The sequence below is a fragment of the Panthera leo genome, chromosome F2 (genome assembly GCF_018350215.1).
Source record: "Panthera leo isolate Ple1 chromosome F2, P.leo_Ple1_pat1.1, whole genome shotgun sequence".
Classification (NCBI taxonomy): Eukaryota; Metazoa; Chordata; class Mammalia; order Carnivora; family Felidae; genus Panthera; species Panthera leo.
The window spans coordinates 33014493-33039339 of NC_056695.1; the positions used below are offsets into that span (position 1 = coordinate 33014493).

The 24847-nt window shown below is 35.7% G+C and overlaps 1 protein-coding gene across 2 annotated transcripts in view; it reads left to right on the plus strand.

Moving 5' to 3' along the window:
• The window catches only part of RALYL (RALY RNA binding protein like), a 704928-nt gene extending 682261 nt beyond the window's left edge, over nt 1-22667 (plus strand). For both annotated transcript variants that reach the window (XM_042923553.1, XM_042923555.1), the window contains one exon: nt 21790-22667. In XM_042923553.1, coding sequence (XP_042779487.1) covers nt 21790-21807 — 18 coding nt within the window. In that variant the 3' untranslated portion in view covers nt 21808-22667. The remainder of the gene's footprint in view (nt 1-21789) is intronic.
• The last annotated feature ends 2180 nt before the right edge of the window (nt 22668-24847 follow it).

Consider the following 24847-nt stretch of genomic DNA (forward strand, 5'->3'; position numbering starts at 1 on the left):
GCAATTCAGAAGGGTTATTTGGGTTTTAGATTCAGATGGGCAAGTCTTTTAATAACTACAAGACCTTAGGCAAATCATTGACTCCCTGAGGCTTACTTCAACATCTGTTAAAGGAAGTTTTTGCAAGTTATTGAAAGGATTAAATAAGATCATGTTTATAAAAATCCCTGCTATAAGTATATGTGTATGGCAAACTTAATCTCTTCCCTCAAGTAACAAAATTTAATGAAGTGCCAGTTGTAGGAAATTTTAATAACTTTGAAAGGAAAACATTTAAATGATTAAATTACAGTGTTTATACACATCCCTTACAACTTTTGTTGTCTTAAAATTTCAGCATATTTTATTATTTTTTTACAGTTTATTTATTTTGAGAGAAAGCGCACATGAGCGGGGAAGAAGGGCAGAGGGGGAGAGAGAGAGAGAGAGAGAGAATCTCAAACAGGCTCCACATTGTGGAGTCCGACTCAGGGCTTGATCTCACAACTGTGAGATCATGACCTGAGCCGAAATCAAGAGTCAGACACTTAACCAACTGAACCACCCAGGCACCACCACCCCCAGCATATTTTATTAACAATCTGTGTCATACATCAAGGCACTCTTTTGAGATAATCTCTGTTGAACTGTAGTATAGGAGTTTGTAGCCTGACACAACCATTTGAAATCTCTGAGAAAAGTTACACTGATTTCAATTTTGAAGAAATTATTTTCATTTCTATAGGTATAGTAAGAAGAATGAACTAGGCAAGGAATAAAAGAAGGTACATAATTATCTCATTTAGAGAGAAGATTGGTCTACCACTTCTTAGCTATACATAATCACACTTGACAAATTCTAAATTTTTGTGTTTGGTCTTTAGATCTCACTCTACCCCCATCTCCTAATCCTCACCAATGGGATCTTTGTCTCCTCACAATTGATCTGAACACAGAGACTAGATCATTTATGGATAGGGATTCCCATCCAAGTAGTCAAACACATACAGGGAGTTCCATGGAGTAGACATGTCGTATTCTGGCTGCCTAAGAGGTAATTCCATTAAGGATGAGTAAGATGTTACATATTCATATCAATAACATAGGGTTCTTAAAATAGCCCACATATATGATTTGTTCAGAAAGCCTATTTTTGTGCCAGATGGCTAAAATCCACACCACAATTCTGATGTTGTCTAGCCAAGCAACATTAAATCAATAAACTCTTCTAGGATTCTGAGAGGTAAACAAATAATTTCTCTTCCTGTAAATTATTCTAGAATTCCAAACAGCAAAATCTACTACAAAGAGGGTCCTAGTGATGTTAAGAGTTTTAAGCAACAGAAACAGTTTAGCTACATATGTGTTTTCCCATTCATGCCATTTTTATTCAGGCAACCAGCAAATACTTATCAATGATTATTATGATTATTTTAATTGTGTGATTATTATGCTCAGGCACCATTCTAAGTGCTAGTTACAAGTCATTGAATGAGAAAGAAAATGCCTCTTTTGGGGGTGGAGGGCACCTCATTCTCAGATGGAAACTTACATTCTAGTTAAGGATTTATATTCTAAAACATATTCTTCAATCTGCATATATTCCGTAAAGCTAATACAGTGACTGTAATATTAAATTAATTGTTACTCAGTTGTTCATTGTTAAGCACCCCTTCATTGTTCAAATTTGAATTTGCCAGTTAAAAGGTCTATTTGGAATTCACTGAAGAAAATAGACATGATATTTTAAATATAGGACCTATTAAGGGTATATAAGTAATAGTAATATAAGTAAAAAGTAAATTTTGTTAACTACCACTAGTTTACCAGTGCTTTCTAAATCTCTAGCTTTAAGGAAATTAGTGCTGAAATAATATGTGAAGTTTTATTTTATTTTATTTATTTATTTTTTTTTTTGAGAAAGAGAGAGGGTGCATGAAAGTGAGGAGGGGCAGAGGGAGGAGAGAGAAAATTTCAGGCAGGCTCCATGTCTAGCACAGAGCCCAACCCAGGGCTTGATCCCACAAACGTGAGACCATGACCTGAGCAGAAATCAAGAATAGAGACCCTTAATCAAGTGAGCCACCCAGGCACCTGATATGTGAAATTTTAAAATGCTAATATTTGCACAATGTTTTTAAGAAATAAAAATAATTTAAGCAATTAATGTAATGAATAAGAAAGCAAAAGAATTTTATTTCTATAAGAAAATAATTCCGTAATATATGAACACTTGTACTTATGCATATGCTTAGCAAAGCTGATTACCTATGTTTGAAAATGTTTCCATTTTTCTCTAAGCCACTCACGAGAAAAAAATAATTCACTGATTGCCTAGTAGACGTAGATTTGCTTCATTTGACTTTCAAAGAATAAATATAACTAGAATTACTTCCAGTTTAGGGGGAGACATAAAGATTCCACAAATTGCATTGGTTAAAATGGCATTTATAAAAAATGGCACTGTAACCATGGTAATATAAGGGTCATAAAATTTAAGCCACACTTTGTCTATATTACCTCCCTGGTTTCTAATGTTGCCTTTGTGTACCATGGCATATTAGATGCACATTCTGTTAAATTCTCTGGGGCCTTTTCACTCTTTACTGTTTTATGGACAATTGTGTCAGTACAGACTCCAGACACTGAAGCATAAACAGCTCAGGTGAGTGTGTTCACCACATTGTTTAGCCAGATGAAAATTAGTGTCTTAAACTTTGCCTACCTATCTCTATATTCAAAGAATGCACATAGAAGTTATCCATTCATCTTATTAAATAATAGATGTAGGATTCCTGACATAACAATGATATATTCCTTGAATTTTCTGGCACTAACATTCTAGTAATGCTAAATTTTAAAAAAATTATTAGCATTTTATTCTTCCCAGATCTGCATGTTAGTAATACTTCTTATTTTCTATAATACTGAATCTATGAAAACATTGGAACCCTTAGCTATGTTTCTTTATTCTAAATATAAAATGTTAAGCATAAGTAATACTCAATATGAAAATATCAGAAACTATATCTTAGATTGTCCATTCATCGAAAGTCTTAAAGAGAATTCAAATTATAGAAGACAATTTTCCAACATTATATTTACTGGATAGATTAATAGATGTTTTGGGGAAGGGTCAGTTAATTACAGATACTGATCTCTCATTGCCTTTTCCAGAGGCTGTTGAACTTAGTGGACTAAGCATTTTATCTGCCAAATGACTACCAATTTTTTTTCAAGTTTCAGATTTTTGTTAGTGCTCCAAATACAGCTGACCCATCACCAAGTGTGTTATATGCATAGGACTTTACAGATCTTTTTTTTTCCTAGCTAGTTTTAAAGTTACTGAGCATAATGAACTTTAAAAACTCTTCAGAATAAAAATCAATGAATAGATAAAAGACTACCTTCTTTGATAAATATCAGTGCAAGAAACTTGTACTCGAGCAAGCTAAGAAAGTCATTAACAGCAGTATTTCTGATGGAACTAATGTTATACCTACTCAAGCTACACTGAATCTAATAATCTGCGAAAGGAGAAATGGGAAAAGGTATGAAAGCTCTTCATTAAATCAGAAACTGAAAGAAAGGAAAAAGTGGCACTTTTTTTTTCAGTTTTATTCATAGCTCAACAGACAGGATCACAATGGAAAAGAGATTAATCGTTTAAATGATGCTGACCTTTTACAATTCTTTCCCCACATTCCAAAAGTTAATTGCTTAAAAAATGCATTTCATGGAATGCACGGAAGTTTTAATCCAGGCAGTATTCGAGTTGCAAAGAGACATCTTCCTGCTCACCCATCTGCACTGTGTACCTTTATGACCAAAGCAGTCAGGGACTATGTCTGGCTGATTCCCCACACATTAAAATTCTCACAGGTGCAAACCAGGCCACACTATCAGCCATGGTTAAGGCTCTTCCCTTATAAACCCTTCACTGTCTTTAGAACGGCTCTGAACATGGAAAAATCACCAGCTCCAGGGTAGCCTGAGATGAAATGCAAGTACAGCCCTTTGGAAACCTGATAAGAATTCTTATCAACTGGAACCTGATAAGTATTCTGGATACCTTATGCATATTTAATATTTCCTATCTTGCCACATTTTTAGGAATACATTTTAATAATGTTCAGTAACAGTTTCTAAAAGCAAACTTTGCTAGTCTGTGGTCTACTGGTCTACTGGAAGTAACAACTACCCCTGCCATATAAGTCTGTGTGAATTAAACAAGTTGGGAAATCACTTTGGGCCTTAGTTGTCTCAAAAATGTGGGAAAATAGCCTATCTTTAAAAAAAGCAGAAAAGCTAAGAAAATAGGATATAAGGTATACACACACACATACACACACACACACACACACACATACACATATACACATATACACACAGAAGGAAAGGGAAGATTTTTATTTCATTCCAAATTGAAAAAAAAAGGAGTAAAGGGAAAAATACTTTTTACCTTCCAGGAACAACACTGAGTTTTTTCATGTACATAATTTCCTGTGTTGTATAAAATGAATTTAGGGATAGATATTTTACAAATAGCTGATTTTAGAAAGGCTAAGTAATTTCTCTGAGGTCATGCTGTTAATGAAAGGCAGAATCAAGATTCACCCAGGGTCTGTAAGATTCCACCACCCTTAGATATTTTCACATATTAGTGCTTACAAATTTTATTACTTTTAATTTGTTTGAACCTTTATGATTTTTCCATATTTATACACCACTCGTAGTATTTTTAACTTAATTTTTAAATCAAATTGACTCCCTTTTTTTTTTTTTACTTAAAGTAAATGTATCTTTAAAACTAAACTTCAGTTCATTCCAGTAAATGAAAAACCAAGTATCCTTTTTTATAAATAGGAAGTATATTTAAGGTAAATATGATGAAAAAACAAAACATTTATTTTAAATTCAGCTCAGTAATTTCTTTTTAACTTTTTTCAAGTTTATTTTTTATTTTGAGAGAGAGAGAGAGCACAGGCAGGGGAAGGGCAGAGAGAGAGGAGAGAGAGAATGCCAAGCAGGCTCTGCACTGTCAGTGCAGAGCCCGATGCGGGCCTTGAACTGACAAACCACCATATCATGACCTGAACCAAAATCAAGAGTCAGACACATAACTAACTGAGCCCCCCAAGCGCAACCGCCCCCTGTATACATCTTGTTTAAAAAAAAGAGAGAAATGTAAGAACTATACCAGCAGACACTTTATCATTAATGCAGTCAGAAAACCAGAAGAAAGAACATTGAGAAGGGTAATTTTCTCACTATGTGAGTCAGTTTTTAACGCGCCTTCCCACCTAACTATCTTGGGTGCCTTTAGCAGTTTGTGCACCACTCTGGGAGCACGGAGCTCAGTCGTGCTGACCTGCACTTCACGCTTGATGAGATGATAACTCTGATGATATGCTGATTGGCCGTCACCCTCCTGCAGTCATGTGCTTTGCACAATTTTCTACCTGAAGTTGGCAGAAACCCTGCATGCAAATTGATTTGTTAAATTACAGTAGAAAAGTACCTTGAACTTTACAGAGTTTAATGTCTCAGAAGTGATAAAAATGAAAGAACACTTTTATGTGGTATATCCCCAGAGCCCTGAGACTCTCAGGAGGAGGTGGCCCTCTGGGTTACTACCCACTGCTGGCCCTTACCTTGCTGCTATCTAACGCATGCTGTTATTTATTTATTTATTTACTTACTTATTTAATTTTTAAAGTCAAGTTTTTATTTAAATTTTATTTAGTTAACATGTATGGTAAAGTTGGTTTCAGGTGTAGAATTCAGTGGTTTATCACTTACATATAACACCCAGGGCTCATCCCAACAAGTCCCTCCTTAATGCCCTTCACCCATTTAGCCCATCTGCTGCTCAATCCTTCCATCATCCCTCAGTTGGTTCTCTACAGTTAAGAGTCTCTTATAGTTTGCTTCCCTCTTTCTCTTTTTTCTCTTCTCCTATGTTCATCTGTTTTGAACACAGGATTGAAATCATATGGTATTTCTTTGTCTTTCTCTGACTGACTTATTTCACTTAGCATAACACACTCTAGCTCCATCTACATCATTGCAAATGGTAAGATTTCATTCTTTTTTTAAAAATGTTTACTTTTGACAGAGAGAGAGAGACAGAGACGGAGCATGAGCAGGGGAGGGGCAGAGAGAGAGGGAGACACAGAATCAGAAGAAGGCTCCAGGCTCTGAGCTGTCAGCACAGAGCCTGACGCAGGGCTCGAACTCACAAACTGTGAGATCATGACCTGAACTGAAGTTGGACGCTCAACCGACTGAGCCACCCAGGCACCCCAAGGTTTCATTCTTTTTGATGGTTGAGTAACATTTCACTATATATATATATGTATACGTATACATATATATATATTCTATATATGAAGATGTGTGTGTGTATATATATATATATTATATATATATATATATATACATATAAAGAATATGTGGTGCGTGTATATATATGTGTATATATATGTGTGTGTGTGTGTGTGTGTGTGTGTGTGTGTATTCATCCTTTTTGTTATGATGTGGTATATATATACCACATCTTCTTTATCCATTCATCAGTTGATGGGTACTTGGGCTCTTTCCATAGTTTGGCTATTGTTGATAATGCTGCTATAAACATCAGAGTGCATGTGCCTTTTGAATTAGTATTTTTGTAAATACTTTGTGTAAATACCTAGTAGTGCAATTGCTGAGTCATAGGGTGCTTTTATATTTAACTTTTTGAGGAGCTCTGTTTTCCAGAGTGACTGCACCAGTTTGCATTCCCATCAGCAGTGTAAGAGGGTTCCCTTTTCTCTGCATCCTTGCCAACACTTGTTGTTTCCTGTGTTGCTAATTTTAGCCATTCTGACAGGTGGAAGGTGGTATCTCTTGGTAGTTTTTATTTGTATTTCCCTGATGATGAATGAAGTTGAGCATCTTTTCATGTGTCTGTTAGCCATCTGAATGTCTTCTTTGGAAAAGTGTCTATTCACGTCTTCTGCCCATTTCTCAACTGAATTATTTCTTTTTTTGGGTGCTGAGTTTGATAAGTTCTTTACAGATTTTAGATACTAACCCTTTATCCAATATGCCATTTGCAAATATATTCTCCCATTCTGAAGGTTGCCTTGTAGTTTTGTTCATTGTTTCCTTTGCTGTGCAGAAGCCTTTTATCATGATGAAGTCTCAATAGTTATTTAGTTATTTATTTATTTATTTAGAGAGCACGTGCACTTGCAAGCAGGGTAGGGTAGTAGGAGAGGGAGACGAGAATTTTTTTTTAAGTTTATTTATTTATTTTGAGAGAGAGATAGAGAGCAAGCAACAAAGGGAAAGAGAGAGGGAGAGACAGAATTCCAAGCAGGCTCTGCACTGTTAGCCGTTGCAGGGCTCGAACTCATGAACCTGTGAGCTCATGATCTGAGCCAAAATCAAGAGTCAGACACTTAACTGACTGAGCCACCCAGGTGCTCCCCCTTGATAGTTTATTTTTGCTTTTGTTTCCCTTGCCTCAGGAGACATATCTAGTAAGAAGTTGCTATGGCCAATGTTTAGGAGGTTACTGCCTATGTTCTCCTCTAGGATTTTGATGGTTTCCTGTCTCACATTTAGGTCTTTCATCCATTTTGAGTTCACTTTTATGTATGACATAAGAAAGTGGCCCAGTTTCATTCTTCTAAATGTTGCTGCCTGGGTTTCCTGACAACATTTGTTGAAAATACTGCCCTTTCCCCATTGGATACTCTTTCCTGCTTTGTCGAAGATTAGTCCATATAGTTATGGATTCATTTCCAGATTTTCTATTCTGTTTCATTGATCTATGTATCCCTTTTTATGCCAGTACCATACTGTCTTCGTGACTACAGCTTTGCAATGTAGCTTAAAGTCCAGAATTGTGATGACTCTTGCTTTTCTCCTTCAAGATTGTTTTGGCTATTCAGTGGTTTTGTTTGCGTGTGTGTGTGTGTGTGTGTGTGCTTTCATATAAATTTTAGGATTCTTTGTTCTAGCTCTATGAAAAATTTTAATGGGGAGTTTGATAAGGATTGCATTAAATGTATAGATTGCTTCAGGTAGTAGATATTTTAACAATGTTTGTTTACCTATCCATGGGCATGGAATGATTTTACATTTCTTTGTATCATTTTAAATTTCTTTCAAAAGCATTCTATAGTTTTCTAAGTATAGATCTTTACCTATTTGATTAGGTTTTTTCCTAGGTATCTTCTAGTTTTTGGTGCAATTGTTAATGGGATTGATTTCTTGATTTCTCTTTCTACTGTTTCATTATTGGTATATAAACACCCACAGCTAATATCATCCTCAATGGGGAAAAACTGAGAGCTTTTCCTCTATGATCAGGAACAAGACAAGGATGTCCACTCTCACCATTGTTATTTAACATAGTACTGGAAGTCCTAGCCTCAGCAATCAGAGAAATAAAGAGAATATAAGATAAATAAATATGCATCTAAATCAGCAAGGAAGAATTACCTTTTTCACTTTGTTGGTGAGCCTGTAAAACCCAGAGGCTGGAAGAAGTTAACAGCTCAAAAGAAATTATCTAACATCAGTGGAGGTACCCTAAAACACAATTAGTCATACAGACATTTCATAGTTAAATACAGTGATAGGTGCCATATGTTATTATATATAAGTAAGATAGCTTTCATAGCTCAAGACAAAAAAACCGTTACCTTCCCTTCCCACAAAAATTAGTGACTCATCTAATAATTTGAAAATGCTCTTTTTTAAATCACATACATACCTTCACCTTTTCAGCACCTAGACTGCACCGCATTCCTCAGAAATGTATCCGTGTGCTAAAGAGAAACAATCTTGGTTCTTTTCTTTTTAATTTTTTTAAATTTTCTAAAACTTTTTTTAATGTTTATTTATTTTGTGAGAGACAGCATGAGGAGGGGAGTGGCAGAGGGAGAGAGAGTCACAGAATCTGAAGCGGGCTCCAGGCTCTGAGCTGTCAGCACAGAGCTGACATGGGGCTCTAACTCACAAACCGTGAGATCATGACCTGAGGTCGGACGCTTAACAGACTGAGCCACCCAAGCGCCCCAAAACAATCTTTGTTCTTGTGAAAAGTATTTAATGTTGTCTGTTTTTAAAAATTGTTCTTAACCTTTACTATAAGAAAAATAATAATAATATGAATTTAAATAGCTTGAAATTTCAGAATATTCATATGAGAAGTAATAACTGCAAAAACAGGTCCAATTTTTCTTAAATTTTACCCATAACTTTAAGGGGTCTCAAAATTTAAAATACAAAATACATTTTCTTTTCTGATATTTGTGGCCACATTTGATCTCTGTATGTACTGATGCTAAGCAAGGACATTTTTATTTAAGCCATCTCTGTAAACATAAATTGAGTAACTATATCTGGAAGTAAATTAAGTTGGAAAAGTGCAGCTATTTAATTGATTTTTTTTCTATGTGAGGTATGGTACTTTCTTATGGCATATAAAGTGATAAAATTGGTTATTTCATTTCATAGCCTAAATGGGTTCAGTAAATGAGAGACAACAAAAAGATATAGCAATCTAATCACAAAACATCATTGTCTATCAACCCTTAAAAATTAATAAAGTTTATTTAAAATGTATTATGGCTATGTACACATATACAAGTAAATACAAATAAAGCAATTCCTTATGACCCAGAAATGAATTCTCTGTGCTCTTCCACTTACCCATATTTATTGCAGCAAAACAGAGATTTTTAGAATAGTTTCATAGGTGCCTGCCCTATCAGCTTCCCAGCACTTATCCACCAAAATCCCATTAGTCTAAATGCAGCTCCTAAGGCCCAAACAAATAAAGTCAGTGGAAGCATTCTGCCTAAAACTTCACCTGAGCAACTGTTTCCCTAATACCTCCCACCAACACCCCAAGTGTTTACAGGCAGGTTTGTTGGGAGAACATGTTGCCCTACCTGCAGACATGGGCGTCCATTCTGTGATGTTTATGTCCTATCAAGTATTTACTTAATGTGACCCTCAAGTAAGAGCAGAATAATATAATTCTGGGCTGGATTTATTTTTTTACCACTTCATTAAGACGCTGGGCAAGTGACTTTATTCCCTTGTGCCTCAGACTTCTCTTCATTAAGATGACTGTAAAATGCTATAGAAATAATGTATAGCTTCAGATATGCAGTGCAGATGTAGCATACATTATATGTAGGTGCCAAGTAATACCACACGGTGTTTACTCAGCAAAATAACGCCAGGTGTAGATAACACGACAGAGAGCCCCATAGACCCAGGGCCCTTCCTCTTTAGCACACAACAGAGTGTAGTCATCATGAGTTTTCCGTGCATTTTTACAGCTAAGTCTCATGAACAGATGATGTCACAGCATCCTTTCAGGTCCACTGAGTGTGACTTGCTAGAGAAATTTAATTACAAAGAAAAAAACCTCTTCAAATAAAAAGTTTGATTTGGGGATGATTTCTTCATAGAAATCTTCTAGGAGAGAACTCAACTTATATTGAATTATTTCATCAATTTATTGAATTAAATGATCCAAGCTCTTGTTTATCTTGATCCATACAGAATCACATAGCTGACACTGTTTCTCAATTCTATACTCTCTTATAATAAAAAAAAAATGAAAACACAGATAAATAAGGTGATATCCAAAACCTAGTTTTAAAAAGTCACCTACAGAGGATAGGACATAATCAGTCACACATAAAACAGATAAAGCCCAATTTCTAATTCCTTCTATCTATATTACAATTCTGGGATTTTTCATGATCATGACAGTTTTAGGTACTACAAAATTCTGAAATCTCTTCTGAATCATCTAGGATTCTATTCTGTCCAGCTTAATTTGAGTGCTAAGAGTATTTTGATAATACTATTACTAGGAACTATCCCAAAGCTTTAAGCCTTCAGATTTTTTTTAATTATATTTCTCAAATATGCTGATAAAAAATAGAATAATAGCTTAAGTATGTCATCACTTTACTATGTCACTTGATCTCTCAGATTAATTTTACTGAATTTTAAAGTTGAAACTATTTTTTTTATATTCTAATAGTTTGGTGTATACAGTAAATTTAATTAAATGAGAATTGTTAAATAGCCATGACAGCCTTTCCCCCAGCTATTCTGAATGATCATGAATTAACTATACAATTTCCAAGGGCTTTTTAATTTATACCTCTAAATCAATCAATTTTAAATCCCATTTTTCTGTTAGACATAAAATGATTTCTAAAATATTTCTTCTTGTGATGCAAAACAAATTACTCAAAGAACTATAGAAAGGAGTAAAATATATGAAATTTCAAAGTTCATAATAATCTTAGCATTAATCAGCATTTGGCAGCTAGCACTGGAATTAACTTACACAATTTGGAGTATTATCCTAAAATTATCATTGCCATTTCCAACATTGGGAGTCACTAACGGTTGTTAGACACTATATAATTAGCATGAGAAGTCAGAAATTGATGCATGACCAAACACAAGTTATGTGCCAAATAAAATTACTATAATTTATCAATTCAGCTACTCAAATGTGATTGTCAGTGAGCCCAGAATACTCAAAACACAATCATAATTATGTTCAGAAAGTATCAGGGGAAGAGTTTTGGGAAAAAAAAAGAAATGTTACTGTGTTAATGTATGTATAACAGAATATCCAAGTTCTGGTAAATCATAAAATTTAGCAATATGATTAACTTTTTTTCAGTATTAACTAAATTTTTTACATAGATGTTTTAAATAAAATTATGTAACCCACATTAGATAATTTTACTATAAAGTTAAATGTTCTTTTTTCTTAATCAAATGTATTTTATAACATAAATGTTCTCCTTTAGACAGATGATGACTAAAGCAAAATTTTAATTAAAATGGCTTTTAAATTAGTTCAAGATGGAAATTAAAAAAAAAAATCCAGGCAAATCTGCTACAAATCAGGGAAAGGCAGGTTGTAAGTTATGTGCAAATCCTGGTACATCCCCAATAATTCCATCTCTTTTTTCCCACTCCTCATAGGGCACCAGTGTACTTTCATATCCCAGTTGAGATCACCTGTACTAAAATTGATGATATACCCAGTCTGCTTCCCTACTCTCCTCCTTCCCACAACTGGGCAGAATAGAATATTAAGGAAAGCACTGGCCTTAAATAAACAGTCCGGGTTTGATTCAGGCAAGAAGCTCACTCTCTGATTCAAGAATTAATGAATAACGTGAGGATGATTCTTGCCCCAAAATCTACCTCACTGGTTTATAAAGAAAATCAAAAGTGTTTTATAAACTTCTATACACTATACAAATAAGAGTTATTATGATGATTTGTGGCCCATGCCCACAGATTTAGCCCAGTCCCAGATTCTAAGAATAACTCACACCAGTCTCTACGTGGAATGAATTTAGGAAGCCTCAGCTAAGTAATTCAAATGCCTCAGATTCTAAAACCTTCTTGCTGTTTCTCTTGCTGTAAGCTTATTACGGTTGCTCTAGGCTTTTTTCTAATAACCGGATCTTCCTTTATTCTGGGAACAAACAGGGTCCCCAAAAACAAATGAATAAATAAATCAGAACCAGAAAGTCTCATTCTTCAGATGCCAGCTTTTAAGTTCGAATACCAATCCATTTCCCCCCTGTAGTAGATCTCTGCCTTCCTCTCTCCTGCCATCTTAGGATATCTGACCTGAATCCATACCCCCACAGATGGGAGCCACCTAGTACTTCTGTAATGCTCAAATTCCATCTACCTGCCTGACTTGTCACCACACTCCTTAGATTTGGGCGCAATATATAACCTAGCCATTTGGCAGATTTAGACTCAAAATAGCAAATTCTTTTCTGGCCACGATTTTCTACAAAAGGAGCAAAATGTCTTGTGAGATAACGAGTTCTATATCCCCTAAGGTAAACAGGCCAAAGCTATGTACCTATCAGCAGTGATTACCATGGAAGGCACTGCTGCTCTGGTTGGGAGGTTAGACAAGATCACTCTACAATCCTAGGTCACCTGCTTAATTAACGACTCTGCTACTCTGCTTCTCTGATGCTTTGGAGCGAGAATGGAAAAGACAATATATGGCTCCTGACATTGTTGCATCTTACTTCACTAAACAAATTATTCCTATAATGAATCCAAGAGACTGCATGCTATTTGCGTTATTAGCATTTTATTTGTGATACTAACTAAATGAAATGCACTCTAGAAACACAAATGTTCTTTGCGTGTAGATGTTAAAAACTGTTACTGCTCTAATGTCCTTGTTAGAGAGAGCCATATTTAGTTATAGGAAACGATGGCATTTAACTCTGAAAAGAGTGGGTTTTTTAAAATCACATATGGTAAGCCATGAACCAACACCAAGCATCCATAAAGAAGATGGCATTTCTAATTATACTTTTACATTAATTACCACACTCTTGTCACTTCACTATCAAACTTTATATTCTCTCTATAAGTCGCATAAAGTAAATGAAAATATGAATGATGCAAAACTTGGCAGTCACTTTATAATATTTGTAGGAATACAGTGTATTTGGATTTGGTACATAGAATTAAATTATTTTAACATTATTTTTTATTTTATTCTGGTTTTATAATATTGTATTATATTTTCCTTCAGTTTTAGAAAAGGAAATCAAACAGCATTACTCATGCAGTAACTTAAGTCTATTATATTATACCAAATAAGTGATTTCCCCAGTCTTTTCATCTTTCTATTTGGTTATGGAATAACAAAGCCTACCTATTTGAATGTTTGTGATCCATTATAGACATGTAAGACCTTTTTTGTATCTTAGCCATACTTATTTCTTGAACACTGGGAGACAAATGGAGAACAGGATAAAAACATGGGAGTTATCGGGCAGAATCATGGGCGTGGATTTCAAAAATGAACTGTTAGGAATTAGAAGCAAAAAAGTAAGTAAGGAGAGAGGAGGTGGTATGGAGACAGAAAAGAAGTGAGGACGTCCAGAAGATGGTTTGCCAGTGGAGTCATGACTTGCTAAGAGTCCCTCTAGTTGATCAAGAATTGATCCAACTTAGGGGCACCTGGGTGGCTCAGTCAGTTAACCATTCAACTTTGGCTCAGGTCACGGTCTCATGGTTTGTGAGTTGGAGCCACACATGAGGCTCTCTGCTGTCAGCACAGAGCCCGCTTTGAATCTTCGGTCCCCCTCTCTCTCTGTCCCACCCCCACTTGTGCTCTCTTTCTCTCTCTCTCTTTCTCTCATGAATAAATCAACATTAAGAAAGTTTTAAAAAAGGAAGAAAGAATTAACAGAATTGACCCAACTTAAGTAAGGTTGATGGTATTTAGGAGAACTGAAGCAGGAGAACTCTTACCAAAATAACTATTCAAGCTAGTAAATTAAACATCCCTAGTTCCATGGATGCTGATAAGACAAAAGACTTTGCTACTCAAAGCAAAAGACATAGGAGTATCAGGATAGTTGTCCTGGTTTCCTAAACTCAGGACCCAAGTCCAAGATGCCTCTGCCAGGTAAAGCCTACATGCAGTACAGTGCCCTACAAAAGAGAGATCTTGAGTATAGAGAATCCAGCTTTCCAATAAGCAGTAAGCAAGCCTATTCTTTATCCAGACACAAGATTTATTACAGAACTACATGGCTCATTCCAGAGAGGAGTTACCTCACTTCTCGGGATTGCCAGCCAAATAAATAATTCTAAGAAGTAGCCTTGAGGAAAGAACAGAGATCTTACTCTCAGCTGGACACATAGGAGGGCAAACAGCCCACTCACAGAAGACTGCTGCTCAACAGCGAAGTGAATCAGCATCACTCAGAAACTTATCAGAAATGTGACGTCCTGGGCCTCATTCCAGACCTAGCTGACTTAGTGCATTTAGACTGCTATAACAAAATACTACAGACTGGGAAACTTACAAACAACAAACATGTATTTCTCAGAGTTCTGGCAGCTGGGAAGTCCAAGATCATGGCAGTGTTAGGTGTCTGCTTGGAGCCCATTTCCTAGTTTATAAGCAAGCAGTCATTTGCTGTGTCTTCATATGGTGGAAGAAGCAAGGGAGCCTACTGGGACTTCTTTTATAAGGACACTAATCCCATTTATGAGGGATCTGGCCTCATCACCTAATCACCTTCCAAAAACTCTACCTCCTAATACCATCACATTGGGGGTTAGGATTTCAACATATGTATTTTGAGGAAACACAAACATTCAGACCATAGCATTAGCGAATCAGAAATTTGGCAATCTGAATTTACTATGCCACTTTTGAGGCCTATTAAAGTTTGAGAACCAAACATGTAAGGAAAAGAATTCTGGATAGCAGTCAAGATTCTGGGTCTAGTAAGTGTTTCTATCAACTACCTGGGCGTGCCTTTCAAACTGTCTGGGCCTCAGTATCTTCACCTATTATAATAGGAGAGGGTCAGGTAATTTCTGATTTCTTATTGCTCAAGTTCAATGAAATTCTATATTCTTTGACATGTAGTTTATAAATATTGCCTATATTAAAGACCATAAAATATGTATGGCAAGTACTGGGAAACTAGGAGAGATAGCAGCAACACAGATCCATAAGGACCCGTATGTGGCTTCATAGGCTCACAGAACTTACTTGTCAGCATGCTGGGAGTAGAACAATACCTCAGAGAAATGTGAAGTAACCAATCTGGTATATCAGATCTGTTTAGGAATTTATGGTGGTTCCCATCACTGAAAGGGAGGCCAGTCTTGTGTCCTCTGGCCTGAGCATTCTCTTCCAAAGGGCATACTGTTACAAATTATAATCAGAAGTCTTGCCTGGGGAGCATGGATTTGGAGCAAAGAGTTGATTGAATGTTCTGAGATTGCCTGATGTGTCCACATCTGTCACCATAGTCTAGGTTCACTTCCAGGATTTGGATGCCTTTTTCTGTGGAGAACACCTTCTCCCGAATGGGTGCAACTGAGTTACCCTCCAAGAAGTTACTCTCCTACTTTTCTGTACTTGCAGTGTCAAACAAGTCTCCCTCAGATCAACACTTTTCTTTGGCAGATTTAGTAAGTTTCACTTATGTTCTAGTCTAGACTCAAAGACTTAGAAAATTCTGCCTCTCTTAAGTGACCCTGTATATTCTCTACCCTGATCATTTAAGTCTTGATTTTAGAGTTAAAAATCTCAGAAGACAGCCCAATTACTTTATTTCCAAGTTTCTGATGGGCTACCACACTTTCAATTTTGCCTGTGTTTCCGGCATCCCCCAGCCCCTAGATCTTAAATGGCCATCAGCTCGGGAATGGAGACTAAGCCTCCAAAAACTACATAATGGAGGAGTTGCCTTCACATGTAGCCATCCCAGTGAGTGAGTAGCCATCTTAGTTTCCATGCCATTTATGGTTTTTGTGATGTGATTCTTTTAGCAAAGTATAATGCAATTCTGGCCCCAAGAGCTTATTAATAAAAAACAAGTTTTACCTTACAATGTACAGTAGCTTCCAGGAATGTTTATGTTATTTAGAAATTTGAATTGAATTGTAAAAGCCAAATGTATTCACATTGTCTATAAAAAGTGAATGGCTGAACAGTTACTCAGTAAACATGTTGGGTGGTGACAACAAATTTAGGTAACTCCTGCTTGTTAGACTATGCTTTTCTATAAAATGTTACACAGCCTATATTTTCCACATGTTTTCTTTCACCTTTTTTGCTTTTATGGATGCTAACTAAAAAATATGAATTGTCTATATTTCTTTCATTATTTATTAGTTATAAATCTCAATTAGAAAGATAACAGAGTCATTTCTGACACTAAAAAAGTCACAAGGCTTCTTTAAAAATGTGATTTTTAAAATTTTTTTAATGTTTATTTTTGAGAGAGAGAGACAAAGCATAAGTAGGGCGAGGGTCAAAGAGAGGGAAACACAGAATCTGAAGCAGGCTCCTGGCTCTGAGCTGTCAGCATAGAGCCCAATGCGGGGCTTGAATCCACAAGTCGCAAGATCATGACCTGAGCCAAAGTCGGACTCTTAACCAACTGAACCACCCAGGCTCCCCAAAATGTGATTTTTCTTTGGCAGAACTGTTAGTAAAGTGTATTTATTCTACCTATTACTATACCTTTATAAAGATGTTCAGCATCACTAATTATCAGGGAAATGCAAATTAGAATCACGATGAGATACCACCTCACCCCTTTCAGAATAGCTATTATCAAAAACAAACAGAACAAATGCTGGAGAGGATGTGGAGAAAGGGAACCCTCGTGCACTGTTGGTGGGAATATAGACTGGTGTAGCCATTGTGGAAAACAATATGGAGTTTCCTGAAAAAATTTAAAATAGACCTACCACACAATCTAGCTATACCACCTCTAGATATTTATCTGAAGACAATGAAAACACTAATTTGAAAAGATATATACACCCCTATGTTCATTGCAGCATTATTTACAATAGCCAAGAATGGAAACAACCTAGTGTCCATGGATGGATGAATGAATGAAGAAGGTATGGTATATATATCCAATACTACTAAGCCATTAAAAAAGAAGGAAATCTTGCCATTTGAGACAGCATGGGTGGACCTTGAGGGTATTATGCTAAATGAAATAAGACAGAGAAAGACAAATACCATGCATGTGATCTCACTTATATTTGGAATCTAAAAAACAAAAAAGAAACAAAACAAAACTCAGAGATACAGAAAATATATTGGTGGTTTTTAGTGGGGGAAAGGTGGTTTGGAGGTAAAAAGAGCAAAGGGAGTCAATTCTATGGTGACAGATGATAACTAGACTAACTGTGATCACCTTATATACAAAGACTGAATTATTATGTTGTACACCTGAACTAATATAATGTATTATTACATTACAATACAATATATACCAATACAAAATATTACAATACAAAATATACCAATTTTACATCAATAAATGCATAAACATATATATATTATATATATTATATATACTCATGAGGTTTAAAATTAAATGTGCTTTCCCTGTAGATTAATACTCTCCTTTTTAACTTGGTCAAGTAGAAGTACATTGCTTGGTTCAGTACAATTCAGGCCCATCTGAGTGGCTCTTTTTGTTTTTGTTTTTCAGAAATGGGAGAGATTGAGAGTTGGAAAAGCATTCATCATCAGGATAATTAGTTTTAAAAGCATCCAGACTCCCATATAGCCACTAGATAAATTACCCACTATTCAAGAGAAGGAAAGCACAATTAGTTTCACATTATAGTAAGCCAATCAGCTCAAGTGACTGTCATTCTTGAGAAAAAGGGAACAAGAATGTCATAGTTGTGCCCTTTCTCCCCTGCCTTTAGAAGTAAACAGCAATCCTTTTATCAGACTGGAAGCTCTATGGAAGGCTTAGTGAATATATTTTGCCATTGTTTTTCGATAAGGAGAATTGTATTCATGACTTGTATCCATATGGTTAATAACACTTACTTCACAATGCAAAGTTAATGGAGCTTTTGTTTTGTACTAGGGACGGGCAAATGCTTTGAAGCTTTATGGCAAGTAAGACTTTAGTAAATTATTTTCAAACCTCCTTTTCTTCTTGCCAGGATAATTATTTTTATGTAATCACTCACAATCAAGAGGCAAAAGAAGGGGCAAGGAGAAATCATACTAGTGATAATGGAATATGCACAAAAAACCTGCAGGCTGTTTTTCTCTTCTTACAATGGATAGTTTCTAAACAACCACTCATTACCTCTTTTGAGACAAGCAGGATGGTGTAAGAATATACTAAATGAATGTTATCTGCCATGACTTAACCTGAAGAAACTCAATACATACACAGCTGCTGTGGCATCTTAAACATCTTGCATGTGTAATAAGAGTGATCTATGAAGGCCTCACAAGAAAGAGGGCAACTGCAATCATATAAATGAAAGACCTTTAGTTCCTTCCTGAACACAAGTGTTACCAGTCAAAACCCAAAACCACTATGCCTTATGTTCACATGTCAACATCATTCTACAGGTTAAACATAATTTTATTTATTCACATATTCATTTTCACATTGATAATGGATCATTTTTGGTATGTGCATATAGAAAATGTATAAAACTTCCTTTTTTTTAAGTTTATTTTTTGAGGCAAAGAGAGTGTGTGCACAAGAGGGGTGAGGGTGTCTGTCAGCACAGAGCCCCCAATGCGGGGATCAAACTCACAAACCATGAGATCATGACCTGAACCGAAGTCAGACACCTAACTGAATGAGCCTCCGAGGCACCCCAAACTTCTTTACAGCACACAACTCATGGCACACCTGCTTTGTACCATAAGTTCAAAACGTTGTGCTTTAAAGACTTACTGACTGTATGTACAAGAACACTGCTAGGAACTGCATGAAGAACACATTTGAGTAACATTTAATTTTTAAAAACACATGCATGTGTGATCAGTAAGCATATAGTATAGACTGGGTGAGGAAGAAGAGGAGGAGGAGGAAAGGAAAGAGGAAATGGGGCAGAAGAGCAAAAGAGAGAGAGAATCACAGTATCAGAATGTACTTAGCCCTTAAAGGATGTAAGTTTAAATGCTTTGGATGAGAGACTAGACTATTAAGGGTGCATATTTTGTTAATTCTTAGTCTTTTGATTTATGAAAGTTTTAAAATCAAAATTATTAGGCCTTTATTATTACAATCAAGTATAGCAAGGTTTACAAAGTACTGAAAGTCCTCTGAAAAATGATTGTTCCAGATTTCTTAATTCAATAGCATTCAGACACTGTAAATGGCATTTGTAAATTTAGTATATTTTATACAGTTTTTAAAATTCATTTGTCTAGTTTAACATATCTTTCTGAGAATGAAATAATTCTTAAAATATGATGAATTCAATGTATCGATACGGCCTAAGATTTTCTTAGACTTTCCAATAACATGTACAAACTTTAGATTTGGTCATAAGATTTGAAATCATAAAATTGAAATCCTATATCTCAATTAATTTTTAATCGCATATTTAGAACTGAAACCACAGGACTGGCACACTAACAGGCTAAATTCGCTTACATAACACAAGTATTTGCAGTTCAAATATTCAAACATTTTTTTCTTAACACAAAAACATTAGTACCATGATTTCTATTCTTGCAAGTACTTTGTGTTTAATTCTATATCTAACAAGAATTAAGATACGTACTCACTAAGGAAGAAAACATCCCAGTAAACTGAAATTACTCAGATGTATATGTTTTTAAGAGTGACAAATGCAAAAAAAAAAAAAAAAAAAAAAAAAAAGAGTGACAAATGCATATTCATGAAGGAAGAGAAAATACCATACTAGTTCACTGATACTTTTCAACAAGGGACCTTGGCCAGGTGAGATCTGGAGCAACAGACATCCAGAGCAATTGTCACCACCCCACCTGCCATACTCAGTCTTTTTCATAATCCCTGTATTGTATAGGCTTCAAAATTTTAATGAAAGCTCAAGTTACCTAATCTCTGGGTATTCGTAGGATTCAGCAACTGTTGGGAAAGGCAGCCTGTGCCTATGGTCTTTCAATGCCCACTCCACCACGTAAGAACATGCCTTGGGCTTGCGGTACTTCCTTACCAAGAAACAGAGAGCCACAAAGCCTGTCAGTTTTATCACTTGTATGAAAATATCTTTCCCGGTTCAAATTCAAGGAGTGTTTCTGTATTCTGCTTAAATGTGTATGTTAATGATCGTCACACACAACTTTCAGTATTTCAGCCTCCAAGGGGCAGAGTTCAGGGCCCTCTTACTGCAGCCAGGAAGAGTTATGTATAGGCCAGTTGTCCTGAATCAGCTGCCTTGGGGACTCGCTAGCCATGAGGGACCAAAGCACACTACTGGAGCTGGATAACGTTGTTCCACCCAATGCTGACTGTGTTTTGTTTTCCTCGCCAACTCTGATACCAAAATTCAATGGACAAAAATGCTTGGAATCCTTCGCTGAGATTGATTACTGGTGGGTGGTATTTGCTCCCCCAGGACTGACAACTGACACACAGTGTTTTTCTCAACAGCAACTCCCATCCAAATTGATACCTTGATTTGCCTGTCTTTGTCTCTTAAAACATATATACAGATTTTCCATCTAACTGCAAAAACTTTGAGGTTGATGGGATAATAAGTATAATTATATTTTCTATCTAAATATAAACCTTCAGCTTGATAGGATTCTAAGACAAATGCATGCCTTTTCCCGCTACTGAAATCTTGCATTATTTTATCTTCGTATTCATATGCAATTTCTCAATTCAATTCTTCTACCAATTAAATTTTGGCTCTTATGTGGTGTTTCTGGCTCATGGCTGTACGATGGGTCTTTCACTGCCCTTCTTGCATCTAGCTTTCTTCTCTTATAACCAAGATTGTGTATCTCAGATCAGAAATCTGTATTGCTTTTTCTCCTTTCCCGGGTACATAAGGCTTGGGACCACACTGTTCAAAGCCTGTTACAGGGGAAGTGTCCCATGGTCACTCTGGTGAGGAGCCTCAAAAATGCAAAAACAACTCAGATCTCTTCCCCTAGCCTAGACTTCAAGTGGCTCCCCTCTGACATGGTCAAGGGCTCTGGTTGGAAGATAATTGCTGATCTCGGGCAATAATAAATGGACTGGATCTTTAAAACTCATAACATATTGTAAATGTAAATAATTTTAGCATTGCCTCCCACGAAGGATCCAAGAACCTAAAGTTCTCAAGTGTTTTTCCTAAACATCCACATCTTTTATCATTTCCTGATTTCACCTGAGAACCTAACTTATATATACGTATGCTATCAACAACGAAGCATATATCTCAATATTTTAAAATACTTTTTTTTTCTTTTCCCAGTTTCTACAGATAAAGTGATCTGAAGTAATGAATGATGCCACGAGAACAGAAAAGAGAAACTGTGACAACCCCCAGAAATGTGAAAGGAGGTTTCTTACTGGATTGCAGCTTCTTTGGTTCAATTTATTTAAAAAAAAAAAAAAAAAAACCAAATAAATAAAATGGACAGTATTGTTCAATTTTAGAAATTCCACTTCTTCTATGTTCTAAGCTATATAATTGTCAGGTTTTTATGGTTTAGATTGTAAATGTGTTTTCCCCTTTGCTAATTATGTTGTGTTTTTTTTTAAGTCTTTTAAAGTCTTAAAATGTGAAGGACATTTATGAACGGTAAGGGAGACACTGTATACAAATGTATATTTGTAAAAGCTATTTTTATGATTAGCATGTTTTACTGTTGATCATATATAAAGTCAGGTGATATTGCAATTCTATGTTTAAAGCTTATTTCCAACAATGTCATGTAAGAAAAGATACATCGTAAGCTAGTTTTTATAATTTATTTTTAATTTATAGTTTAAAGTACTTTAGATCATAATGATAAAATACTTGAAAAGGTTATATTTCTGCCCTCCATAAGCACCATTTTTATTAATAAAGAATGCAAGTATTTCAGTGATTCAATAGTGAAAGGACTGTTGCTTTGATGTGTGATTAAATTGAGCATTCTCTACTCAACTGAAATGATCCAATTGTTACCCAGTACTGCAGTGTGAGTAGGAGATCCCATGGACAGGTTAGTGCCAATACAGGTGAAAACTATATTGGCAAGGAAAGATTGTCTTGTTTTTGGTTCCCAAAAGTTTAAATAGTGCACATATCACTTCATTGCATCTCCTATTACTAGGAACGCTCCATTCCCAAGCATTGCAAGTGTTTTCCAGATGCTCTTTGCTGTTGTCTTGTGCTGTGGAAATGGAAGAAACCATCTTCACAGACTGTAGGAGAATTCAGCATATAATTTCTTAATAAATACTGTTTCTTTTAAAACAAAGTTGGTGTGTATCTTTCCTTTGGGGTGCACTTAGTTTTAATACTCAGTTTGACTTTTTATGTCCCTGCAGTGCCATAAAGTTAGTGCAATAATGAAAGTGACATAACTTTACTAAAATGTGTGTTATATGTTTTAAATACCCACGCTTTTCATGGAGTGACTGGTATTCTAGAACACATTAATTTGCCATGTAATAGAAAGCCAGAGGGCCCTCAATTCTTGACAGAAGTTACATCCTTGTTTACATTTCTAGAAGGAATTTTTTTTCATTCAAACATGGAATTTTAGGAAAATATTTCAGGATAGAAAGCAAAGCTACCCCAGAGGCATTTGTGCTGTCAGACAAGTGCACTGCGAATGACTGTAAGCTCCTCATTAAAAGCAGAGAGACATGTACATGTAATGTCACCAAGGACACCTAGAAGAATTAAGGCCTCCTTTTTTCAAAGAAACTAAAATCTAAAATCACCTGGGTATGTATCTTATATTTGTATTTTAATTTATTTATGGTAATTTATCTACTTTCTTTATGTGTTTCAAATATAAGCTAATGAAAAATTATATAATCCCATCCTGCAAAAGTTATCTAAAACTAAAATTGTGGAAAAAAAAAACAAAAAAAAAAACAAAAAATAAGTAAATAAAAAATAAAATTGTGAAAGCAAAAATTAAAAATTTGCACACGAGAACCTAGGATCTGGATTGGGAATGTACTTACCTTTCCTGGAAATGTGAAAATCACAATGTGGTATGCTGTTTTTTATTTTTATTTTTTTTGTTTTTAGAGAAAGCAAGCAGGAGAGAGGGGCAGAGGGAGAGAGAAGGAGAATCCCAAGCAGACTCCACACTCAGCACAGAGCCCAACACGGGGCTCAATCCCACAACCTGGGATCATGACCTGAGCAGAGATGAAGAGTTGGCCACTCAACCAACTGAGCCACCTAGGCACACCTGTGGTGCACTCTTTTTGGTGGCCATAATGAGTATTAGAGAATTTGCGACTGTTGCACTTGGATTCTGAAGCTGAATAGAACCTGTGTACAGTTCTACAAGAGAATAAAATCAGCAGGATGATTTCTTGGTTTGCTGCCAAAGAGATGCATTTGCCTGGGATAGATAATCTGATGCCCCAGTATTGCAGGCATTGTCTATTAAGAGAATACACAGGTGAATTTGAGAAACATAACAGAAGACCATGGGGGAAGGGAAAGAAAAAAAAATAGTTACAAACAGAGAGGGAGGCAAACCATAAGAGACTTTTAAGAATTACAGAGCACAGAGGGTTGGGGGGTGGGGAAAATGGGTGATGGGCATTGAGGAGGGCACTTGTTGGGATGAGCACGAGATGTCTTATGTAAGTGTTGAATCACGGGAATCTACTCCCAAAAGAGCACACTGTATACACTGTATGTTAGCTAACTTGACAATAAATTATATTAAAATAAATAGAATCCACATGTGGATATTTTTCTCATTTCCATTTATCTATCCTTAATGTTCAACAAACTGTAGCATTTATAATAGTCATTATCATAAATTGAGAGTATGTACCTTCACAGATGTTCATTAACTATTCTCAAAGTAAAGTGAATAATTAAAATGTACAATTCTTTGTTACTGGCCGTAATTTTCTGCACACAGGACTTGAAGTATGAAATCATAGATCTTTCTCTTTATTCATTACCCATTCCTGGCTTAAGAATTCCTTTTGATGACAAATATGGATAAAATATATACCAGATCAACAAAGTATAGATTATATGGGATTATAATCCCTGAAGATTTAGTGTAATAATTTAAAAGGGAGCTTTTAAGAGACGACAAAGGGAGTGTGGGCTTCTAACTCTAAATAACATCAGTTCCATTATAGAAATGCTAGGGGAAAGAAAAGAAGCATTACTCACTGCATTCAGCTCAAGAAAACTGTGGGGAAATAGGCCCACTGCTTGTGAAGTTAGGTCAACTAATCACTGGTGACAATGTGACACATTTTGCTTCCATCTTTTAAACAAAACTTCAAAGCAGAAACACAACAAAATAAGTTGAGGTAGAAATGAAGCAGAA